General features: G+C 29.0%; 1 protein-coding gene and 1 long non-coding RNA gene across 5 annotated transcripts in view; one reads left to right on the top strand and one right to left on the bottom strand.

Annotated features, from left to right (window-relative positions):
• The first annotated feature begins 1,338 nt into the window (after positions 1–1,338).
• Positions 1,339–11,882, top strand: part of LOC136078320 (uncharacterized) — a 42,006-nt gene continuing 31,462 nt past the window's right edge. Inside the window, exons 1-2 of the long non-coding RNA XR_010637721.1 lie at positions 1,339–1,599; positions 1,785–1,926. This is a non-coding gene — a long non-coding RNA (uncharacterized LOC136078320). The remainder of the gene's footprint in view (positions 1,600–1,784; positions 1,927–11,882) is intronic.
• Positions 7,916–11,882, bottom strand: part of LOC100201161 (metabotropic glutamate receptor) — a 29,599-nt gene continuing 25,632 nt past the window's right edge. For 2 of the 4 annotated variants that reach the window (XM_065793899.1, XM_065793900.1), the window contains exon 2: positions 7,916–10,268. In XM_065793899.1, coding sequence (XP_065649971.1) covers positions 8,019–10,214 — 2,196 coding nt within the window. In that variant the 5' untranslated portion in view covers positions 10,215–10,268 and the 3' untranslated portion in view covers positions 7,916–8,018. Of the gene's footprint in view, positions 10,724–11,882 lie in introns of those variants that run through there. The other 2 variants (XM_065793901.1, XM_065793898.1) reach the window with 2 other exon arrangements.

Here is an 11,882-nt window from a genome sequence, read left to right as displayed (position 1 = left end):
GCTGATCTTAAATAAGCGAGCCGTAAGTTATTATAAAAATAATCAAGTTTACAGACATTAATGATGTTTGTTTTGCTTGTGGATTGATAATTAAATGTTTACGGAAAATTTTATTTAAGATATATAACTTTGCATTAGCAACGTTGGCTTGTATACATCGTATCAACGTTTTATTCATATATATTGAATCAGTGTTGAGTTATATACATTGACTCAACCTGAATCCATAAACATTGAATCAACGTTGAGTTATTTACATTAGATCAACGTTGGGTTTGAACCGTAAAAAAAATCAAGTATTGCGATGGTTTTCCATACGTTGGCCCAATGTATCTGTGCAAGCTGTTTTAATTAAGCATTTTATCTATATTATTGTTAAAAACATGACATTGGATCAACGTTGGAATTGCATTAGAAAAAGCAGTTGACGTTCGCGATAGTTGTACATACATTGGCCCAATGTATGTGTGCTAGCTGGGACGGTGCGTTGATTCCTAGCTATTTTTGCCAAGATAAACAACTTTTCACTTCTTAATGTAAGCAAAAAAAACTCAAAGGTAAAATAATGTTTACAAACGATCATTATAAGCAATCATTACTGAACGATCATTAACGGGTGTACTCTACTATTTTTGGATACAGCAAATAAAATATCATCTGAAAAATGATAAAGAAAAAGAAGTTTAAAATGTTTATAAAAAAAAATTATTGTGCATAATGATTAATTACACATATTTAAATGAATAAAAATTTATATGCAAAAGTTATTAGTACAAATAAATAATATTTATAAAATGTTACAAATTAATAATTTAAAAAAAAAAAAATCTTTAGGAATAACTTCTTATGATCCACATACAATTTTGGAAACAAAAAATAGTTTCTTTGAAACACAGAGGTTTTAAAAATGCAGCAAAAGTGCTCATGTTACCTAAACCACTGGGTAATATAAGCACTATAGGTATTTGATAATTTTTCTTCTATAAAGAAGAAAAATTATCAAATACCCCAAAAATAATAAGCAAAAACAATGCAACTAGTATTATTCGTATCTGAGGAAAGTCTAGATTAAAAAAAAATTAATCTGCAAAAAAAAAAAAAAGGAATTACTTTAATATCTTATAGAATAACATAATATCTTTATAAACATAAATTTTAAAAGTAAAACTTAAGTTGCTATTACGCCACACAAAAACAGATCTTTAATTACTTGTTCAATAACATAGCAGCAGTTTTTCATAACATAATAACATAAAATGTTTATTGACGTAACAAAAGATAAACAAAAAGTACAAAACTCAAGATGTTTTATAACAAGTATTTGTTTAATAATACAACATAGAAATTCTCTTTCTATACATATAAATGTTAAGTTTAACATTTTATATGTAGCTATAAGGTAAAAAGATATATTTCAGTTTTAATTTTCTAGTACATTTTTAACAGAACCAACTCCTGTTATGACTACATTGGTATCATGGAAATTCAGGCTTAATGTAAAAGTTTTATATATCATGCAAAATGATTTATCCATACTTTTTTTATTATATAAATCATTATTAGTTGAAACAGCCCAGAATAGAAACCAAGCTAAAGAGGGTAAGCCAATAAAGACAAAGTAGATAGTAAAAAATTACCTAATAGTAATATTAATATAAGCAATGCTTACAGAGCATTTTTCTTTAGTAAACATAAACTGCTATCAATGAAACATTCAAAACTTTTTTTTACTGTGTATACTTAACTTTGTTGAAGTTTTTTATTGAATTCATTTTTTGTTTCAGTATCTTCAAGTAAAGACCTATGTGGTAAACTGGTAACTATGATATGGTAAACTGGTAACTATGATATGGTAAACTGGTAACTATGATATGGTAAACTGGTAACTATGATATGGTAAACTGGTAACTATGATATGGTAAACTGGTAACTAGTAGCATGTTGAACAAATTTTCTTTCTTTTTTTTATGTTTTATTGACAGATTCAGATTCATCAAGCAACTACACAAATGCTTTTATATTAGACTTTTCTAATATAAGGAATTTGTTAAATAAGTTGATCCAGTAGTTTGTTGATCTTCTCTGTGACCCACTGATGCTAATTGAGTACAATCAATTTTGCCTTGTCTTTAGTCTTGTCTTATTCAACAGACATGCTGTGTGCTACCTAATAGGTTTGCTTTTAAAAGTATTTTGCTCTGTTCTATAAGTATTAAGAAAAAACTATTTTGGTAAAATATTTTTTGTACTATTCTCAACTAGACTTATATTCATCAATAAGTTTTACGTTTCATAGTATTATCTCTCAGCATTCAAAAATTATGACCGTATAAAATTTGTAATCCCCTCAAATTGAGTGGGGTTTAAACTTTATACGGTCATAATTTTTGAACGCTGAGAGATAATACTATGAAACTTAAAATTTATCGATGAATATAGGTCTAGTTAAGAATAGTATAAATAACATTTTATTAGCTTGTTGCTCTCACGTTTGAGGTGGTTGGTGGTGGTTTTCGTGGGGAATTGGGGTTGACAAAATCCAATCATCGCAATTTTTTGCAAAGCATCATTATTTGACATAAGTATAAAATACAAATGTTTGGAGTTTGCTCCATGTCTAGAATCTCATACACCAAAAAATGCTGGATTCGTCACTGAAGAGAATATTTAGTATTCGTATTTATGTCTGCAAAAAGTTTTTATGTAAAAAGAAGAGTTTAGTTTAGTAAAGAATTTAAATTAGCTTGTTTACGAGGAAAAAAGTTTTTAATTTCTTGTTGTGTTGAAAGTGAGAAAACTACATCACCTAGTACTTTCAGTTTTGATGTCGTCTATATAACTTTAAAAAAATCCCGCTTTCAATTAGGAAATTTTACTTTAAATGTGTTAAATATGTTTTGTTTATTTAAATAACGCCCATAAAATGGAAAAACAGTAGTTTAATTGTAAAAAATAGTCGTTTCAAACACCCTAATATTAATGCTCTAGGCTAAAACAACAGAGAGCACTACACAATGAAATTCTACAGGCCTTAAACAAATTATGATATTATGATAAGTGCTTTGCAGCTACGTTACTAAAGTGTCCAGAATAAGAAGAAGTCAGTAAAAAGTCAAAGATTTCAATTAACCTAAGGAGGCCAATGGGCTCTTGATGTACTATTGTATGATTTATTTCATCACCTAGATTATTATATATATATATATATATATATATATATATATATATATATATATATATATATATATATATGTTAATAAAGTTTAACTTTATTGAACATCTTTTGTTTTTATTCACAATATCACAATTCACAATATAATTGTATGATTTATTTCATCACCTAGATTATTATTATTATTTTATATATATATATATATATATATATATATATATATATATATATATATATATATATATATAAGATGCTAATAAAGTTTAACTTTATTGAACATCTTTTGTTTTTGTTCACAATATCAAAGAAATTAAGTACACAATGTAAATAAAAATCACGAAAATATCTTGACAGCTCATGACCACGCCTACCAGTACGATTATAACCACTTCTGGAGACCAAATATATTTGGTCATATATATGGCCAGATTTGATTTTCCTGATATCAATTACCTATATTTAGACATACAACAAGTAATCTAATTGAAAACTATTGGGATATTCTAGTCCCACTCTTGAAAACCCCAAAAATGATCGCCTGAGCGGTTATGACCACTCTTAAAGACCAAATATGCCGAGTTTCAAATTCCCTGACCGCAGTTACCTATATTTAGACATACAACATGTCCAATCTTATTGAAAAACAGCGGGACATATTAGGACCACCCGTGACTGTATTAAAATGCTATTTGAGCAGTGATGACCACTTTTAAAGACTAAATATGCCCAAATTTGAATTCCTTGACAGCAGTTACTTATATTTAGATATACAACATGTCCCATCTAAATTAAAAACCATCGTGAAACCTCATAACCACCCTTGACAACCCCTAAAATAACTACTTTTGTGGTCATGACCACTCCAAAATTGAATAGGAGCTCAAAAATTAAATCCCTGGCCCCAAAACCTCTATAAACATGTATTATATGGCTATCTTTATTCATAAATAGTTTTGCCATTTTTAGACAATTTTGGTCCACGTGCTCTTTCTATCATCACTTCAGTCAACATTTTCAGTTGTTTTTAATTAGTTGAGCGCTTTTTTACAACCTTTCGAAAGGATTTTTCATGTCTATTGTTTTTTTTATATCATACATGGATTTCATTATTTATATAATACATTTTTGTAGTATTTTTTTATCTTTGATATTTTTTTGAAGGCTTTTCAAAATGTCATTTAAATCTTTTTAATATTCGAAGTTTATATTTTGCAATAAATATCTTTCATTAACGTGTCTAAAGAATGTAAATGTTTTTTATTAATTAATTTATTTATTCAGTCAATAATAACTATTATTTACAAATTTATTGAAATCATGCACAGTAAAAACAGTTCGTGGTAAGAATTTATCTAAAATGCATATTTTAATGATTAACAGAGAGAGGCAGACAAGGACCCCTCTTTTCTCACAACATTTGCAATTACAGCTGCGCCAGCCAAATTGAATAGCGTGAATAAACTGTACTATTAAAATCTACATCTAAAACAGTTGAGTGATGGTAGTTTACTGTAATAGTTAAAAATAAACTCCAATTTTTAACTACTCAATTAGTAAAAAAATTACGACTTTCATAATGTTTCAAACTTTTTTCGACGTCTAGTTCAAAGACCTGGCTCCTTATTCTTAAACTATACTTAGATCTTCGATACGCTGGTGTGGTTTGTGGCGTCACAAAAATGATTGAATTAATTCCATTATTTTATAAAGCTGTGTAAGGTCTATACGCGAGTGGCGTTTTTCAAGGGTAGTCAAATTAAGCCGTGTTAAACGTTCCTCGTATTTTTGGTGACTTATTGACTTAATGCATTTTGTGGTTCAATATTGAATTTTTTCGATTGTATTTATGTTTCCTATGAAATGAGGAGACCACGCTGGCGGCAAATTCTAATAATGATCAGATATGAGTAGTATATAGAAAACGTCAAAGAGTTAAACCACGACTTCTGAATCCTTTTTTAAATTTCCCTATTTCTTTTTTATAATCCCCAAATTGCATTCTTTTGCTGTGGGTTTGAGTTGTTTGCAATGACCATTTTGTGATTCCATTGTGTATATACGGTTTGGCTTTTTTTTTTTTTTTTGCACTTTGCATTTTTCAATGTTAAATGGCATAAGCCATTTTTTAGACTAATTAAAGCTGTGTGAAAATCATTTTGAAGACATTTTTAATGTCTTTAAAATTTTAATGTCAAAATTAAAAGTTTAATGTTTTTGACTTGATAATACCTATGATCTTGCTGTCGTCTGCATACATTTTTATATGACTCAAAATTAAGTCCGGTAAATCGTTAATGTAGAACACAAAAAGGAGCGGACCTAAAACCGAGCGCTGAAAAAGAGCGGACCTTAAACCAAACTCTGAGGTACTCCGCTAAACTCTTTCCTCCATGGCGATAATGTATTATCTATTTTAACACGTTGTTCTCTATTTGTCAACTAATTTTTTATCCAGTTATGAAGTTGACCGTATGAATGCCATATGCTTTCAGTTTATATAAGAGCATTTCGTGCGGTACCTTATCGAACGCTTTTGAAAAGTCTGTATAAATTACGTCTGCTGTAAAACCCTGGTTGATGGCATCTGTAACAATATCCCGTGATTCTAATAGGTCGTGCACCCCTTGTGTTTGACAAAGGCATACTATAGGATTTCTATAAACTTTTGAAACATATAGTCTATAGAAGTTGTATAAAATTCTATAAAATTTCTATAGAACGTCTATTAATTTCTATAGACATTGCTATAAAACTTTATTTTCTATAGAATAAAAAGTAGAAAAAAAAGTTCTATCGGAATTTCTATAGAAATTAACAGAGATTCTATAGAAATTTTATAGAATTCTATAGAATTTCTATAGACCATATGTTCCAAACTTTTATACAAATTTTATAAATTTTTTTTCCTGTGTGAGCTGGAGTAATAAGTTTGTTTTTGAAACAATACTGCATAATACAATTGTGAATTAAACCTTTTAACACCTTACAAGGTACCGAGGTTTTGGAAACTGACCGGTAGTTGCTTGCCTTTAACTTACTTCTTTTTTTGAATATAGGTGTTACTTCTGCTTTTCTCCATTGATTTGGAACAAAGGATGTTAAAATAGAAGACTTAAATAACATGGTTGAAGGAACAGAAAAAGCTTCTACGCAGTTTTTTAAGACTATAGAATGGACTATATCTGGATCTGTTGCTTTTGAAGGATCAAGTTTCAGCCATCTGTTTTTGACTATTTCATAAGTGATAAAATCAACTCCTTTATCGCAAGTGGCTGGAGATTGGTTTAAAAAATTAGGTAGCGGTCCTTGCGGCTCTAATTCAAATACAGTATGAAAATACTCACTGAATGTCTACATATGTTAAATATGTTATCGGCCACCGATCCATTGCTGTCTTCAAGTAAATGGATTTTATCGTGAACTTTGATATTGATTTTGACATGAGAATTCAGTTCTTTTGGGTTATGTTTAGACATAGAAGTTAGTGCATCTTCGTAGTCAAGTTTTGCTTTTTCACCACTTCTGTGACGGTTTTTGCTGCTTTGATATATTCTGCTCTAATAAGTTGGTGTGATCCTGGTCCTGCTGACACATATTTACGCCAGAGTTTCCTCTTTTTTTTTACAGCTTTCATAACCTCAACGGTCACAGAGCACCGTAAAAGTGCATTTAACAGGAAAGTTTACGCCTACTTTCTTACCGTGACGCGAGAATACGTCCTAGGGCTCGTTTCGAACCTGGAATCTCCGGCCTATAAAGCAAGCGCTCTAACCGATGCGCCACGGCCAACCCCAAAGGTTCAGCTTGAGTTAAGAAAATTAATTTGTCTGGCTTGTTGGTTATAATCTAATCTTTAAGTAATTGTTCAGTTGCTTTAAGTTTGCATTTTTTGAGTTCTTCAAGTTTACTTAAAATGTTTACTTAAAATTCTCCTAATACAATTTCTATTTTATTTGGCCTAAATATTAACTTTTTGTAATCAAAATAAGAATTACAACCATTAAGAATATTAGTTATATTGATGAGGTTTAGGTGATTTGCAACTATGGATTTCCTTTAAATGTTAACAAATTTCTTTTATGATAGTATGAATCAGTTTTTATTTCAAACAAACTTTCAACTTTAGAGTAGTAACTTTATTTGATATAAAACTTTTTTCTAAAAGTTTTGCTTTTAGAAAAAATTTCTGATCCTAACTTTCTCGCTACATTACACAGATTACGTCATTTTCTTCAAAAGATTACCGATTGATGGTTTCTATATTATAACGGTTTTGAAAGTAGACTATTTTTAGGTACATCTTTTAAACATGACAAAATTACACGTTTAACACACGTTTCGACGTTTTAGATTAGCTCCATTTACTTTTTTGTTAGATGCCCTTTTTTTTGCTTGTCTTTTTCGCATGCGTTGTAAAATTCATTATATTTGTCATAAAATGTAATATTTAATTGCAAAAAGTTAAGTAGAAGCAGAGAAGAAGGATCTGAAGCCCCTTAAAGCAACCCTGAACAATACCTTTGCCTCGTATTTATATAAACTAAAGTTTATGAATTATAGTTAAATTATTATATTTTTATATAATATAATGTTTATAATAATAGTAATAATTTATAATATGTTTATAAAAAATTTTATCAAGTTTTAAACTATAAATTATAAGAAGTATGCAAATATAGTAATAAAAAGTTTTAAATGCAGCAAAGGAATTCAATATCACGTAAACCAATATAAAAAAGTATATTTTGCTATTTTGTTTATTGAGTATTTTTGAACTCTTAATATTACCATTAATAAAACTATTAATAAATATAATTGTTTGGGTAAAATATGAAATTTTAAGTTTTTAAAGCCTGTCAAATTCATTGGAAATTTTAGTAAATTCTGCTATTTTTACTTTGAATCTTCCTCTTGTATTTTCTTTTGCTTTAAAGAAAACGATGTATAATTTTGGAGCATACATGATAAGAAAAAAACATATAACAGAAATGAATGACACAAAGCACAAAATTTCAGGTTTTTGCTGTTCACCATTCGCACTCAAGTACAAAGGAATAAATATCAGCCACGACAATAAAAATACAAACATCGCTAAGCTAGTTAATCGAGCTTCATTGTATATTTCTGGGATGTTCCTTGCTTTGAAAGCATATACTCCACACACGAGTGCTATTAGTGATACATAACCAATCATTAAAAATAAAATAGAATCATAGTATCCGCCACAGTAATAAACAACTAAAATTTTGTCATTTTCAAGTGTTTTCTGAGTATAACTTACTTGGACTGGAAATGAAAAGAAAGAAACTAGGCTTAATACAATACCTATAAATGTTAAAGCGGCAACAGTTAGAAACTGTACTTTATTTGTTTTTAAAATGCTACATTTTGTTAATCGACCTGATTTACTCTTTTTGAATATCCTCAATAGTCTGTCGGCTTTTGTAAAATTTACAGATATAGCAATAGAATTAAAGCATACAAAGTAAAATAGTTGACCACCGCATTTATACACCTCAGTCTCTTTGTGAATATAAACTAATGGAAGCAATAAAATGAACAAGATACTTACAAGCTGTAATAAAGTTAAGTTACGGTTTGAAGCTTTAACGACAAATGTGTCTTTGTATTTATAAAACGTCCATATAGCTAATAAAACAAAAATAAATCCAATAGTTGAAAATGTTATTAACAAGACACCTTCTTTGCTGTTTGCTTTCATGTACAAATTTTCAGGTTGAATGCAAACTGTCCTATTAATATTTGATCTTTTATTTTCAGTACAAGGAGTACAATTACTTTTTCCGTATTTAGGTTGTATACTGTCATTTGCACATTTTACACACTTCCAACAACATGAACTCTGAAATGAAAATGCAAAAAAACCAGGTTTGCATATTTCTTTGCAAGATGAGACAGGTGCTTTTAATGAGCCCCCAGCATAATCAATTTCGCTATCAGAAGTTAAAACTATACCTCTTGATTTATCATTCCAGGAACCAATAACCTGCCATTTTAACTTCCTATTTTTAATTTGTTTTAGGTTTGTGATAGAATAACTCGCAACTACTGGATTTCCTTGTTCGTCGTACGACACAGTTAGATTATTTAAACCTGTAAAGCTAACATTTTTAACATAAGGGAAAAGTAATTTAGGTTTAATAGGTTCTGTGTTGTTTAACTTCTGATACGATTGTATACCAATTATAATTGACTTTACTGCATGGATTACTTCTGCATATTTGCTTTTAGGAAGCTCGCTTAAATTTATACTTGAGCAGTTAATCGTACTACCTTTATCGCAACTCTTTTCTCTCCAATACTCTTGAATCCAAGGATTTCTGTTCACAGTATTTGGTGTTATAGATTTTAACATGGTTTCAAAGGGTTCATACAACACTTGAGATGGAACTATTCCAAACATTCCTCTAACAACATTGGGATCAATGTCATAAATATTTTCACTCATTCCATAGGTCTCTGTTGCTATCCATGTTTTATTGTGTAAACGCAGTGACTCAGCTTTTTTTAGGACTCTTATAGCTTCTGGTCTCTGACACCACAAGACAATGACATTTGCATTTTCTTCTTGAATGATTTTCTCAATAACTTTTATAGTTAATAGATCGCTGACATCACTTTTTACATCATATATTTCTTGAACTGCAATACACACCTCTACTTCTTTTAATATTTGTAAGAGTTCACTAAATCCAACTCTGCCGTATTCATCATCGCACGCAATTAAACTAACATATGTCCATTTATTGTGAATTATTAAGTCAACAATTAATAATGCTTGCATATTGTCCGGAGGTATTGTACGTAGAAATGAAGGATAAGCTTGTTTAGCGTTAAAATCAGTTGAAGTTGCAGAGTAGCTTATTTGAGTAGTTACTGTTGAGGATAATATTGCAGCTACTTTTGCTGATGTTGCAGAAGCTGCATCGCCAACTACAGCAACAACCTTTGAAATGCTTGAATTGCACGGACACTTGCCATCAGGTGGAAATCCCTGCGTAAGTTCTAGAGCAGATTTCATTGCTTTTTTGATGTCATTACAGCTATCGTGTATGCGATATCCCACTTTAGTTTTCTGTAAAAAAGATGAACTGTGATTAATTTCATTTATTGCAAAAATCATTGCTTCAACCCATAAAAGCCCTGGCTTATTTAATACATATTTTTTGTTTTCTTGATCCCAAAAATGTATAGGAAAAATTCCACCTATTATCACGGTTGTATTTTCTGTATCGTAAAGTTCTTTTGATTCATTGTAACACCCAATCCAGTCCCAGTCGGCGGAGGATTTAGTAATTAACAGTAGCAATGAAAAGATAATATTGTAGTTCCGACACATTTTAACTAGGTTGTTTTGTACGAGTAGTTTCTTGCATATGTATAAATAAATTTAAGAATAGTTTGTTATGTAAATTAATGCTATTAAAAACCGCAACATAAATAGTATATAAAAAACAATAACTATAACTTCATTTTTTAAATAATTAAATTTTTCTCGGAAAAATTAGAAACATAAAAATTATGAATAATGAACGTAATATCAAAGCCAAAAGAATAAAAAACTCGTGCTAATTTGTTTATTATTTTTATTGTCTAACTAACTTGTTTATTGTTTTTATCATTTTTAATGCGTTAAGCTCTACTCAATCGTTTGAATGGCTTAATAAAATAAAATTATCGTTATTTACACGTTTGGCTCAATAAAAATAAATACCAATATTTTCGCTTATTATTGATACACATGGTACAACAAAACATAAAATATTTATCTTTATTTTTGAAAGGTCTATTAAGCATAAAAATCATATTAATTAAGTAAAACACTTTTTAGTTTAAAAACATTCTGGCTCTCATTGTTATTGCGTAGTATTATAGTAACTATAGTTACAATAAAATATTTTGGATTCATTGTACAATTAATGACATTTGTTGCAAACTTCGGCACAAATATTTTTTGATAATGAAGTACGTTAAGTTATCGTATATGTTTATATATATAATGGAAAAAGGTATGCCAAGCAAAAAAAACAATAATTGAATTTTTAAAATTTGCAAAAAGATTTATTTCTATAAAATAAATATATATCATATAAATGATAATATACACTTGAAGCCCTTCACTATTTTCATCAGTAGTGCTATGTTTAATGCTTTTATGGAGATTTATATAACTGTAGAAAGTTAGATAATAGAAATATTTAATTGCTATATTGTAACTATGATTTACCATTGTAACATTTTTTAAAAGAAAGTCTCAATTAAATGTGTTACGTTTTTGTTTATGTAAATGACTTTCATATGACAGCAAATACTTTTCACTTTTTAATTCAAGGAAAACAAAGAGTTGGAAAAACGTATGCGTGTGTGCGTGTGCGTGTGTGTGTGTACGCGCGCGCGCGTGTGTGTGTTAGTGTGTTTGTTAGTGTGTAAAGACAGTTAATCAGAGAGAATCATTTTTTAGTGATTAACCAATTTGTTCGTATCTGCCTTCTTGCATTCTATATTTTATATACTTTCCTTATAATTATTATTCCTTATATATAATTATAAACTATATAATTATATTTTATATACTTTCCTTTAATTTGAATTCAAATTTGTTGGAAGAAAAATCTTATATTGAAAACCTTGATCGTCATTTTTGATGTAGCAGTTTTTGTTGGGATAGAGATATTTAAAAATATATGAA

Source organism: Hydra vulgaris, chromosome 03, assembly GCF_038396675.1.
Source record: "Hydra vulgaris chromosome 03, alternate assembly HydraT2T_AEP".
NCBI lineage: Eukaryota > Metazoa > Cnidaria > Hydrozoa > Anthoathecata > Hydridae > Hydra > Hydra vulgaris.
Note: the sequence above shows the minus strand (reverse complement) of the source record. Positions and strands in the feature narration are given on the sequence as shown.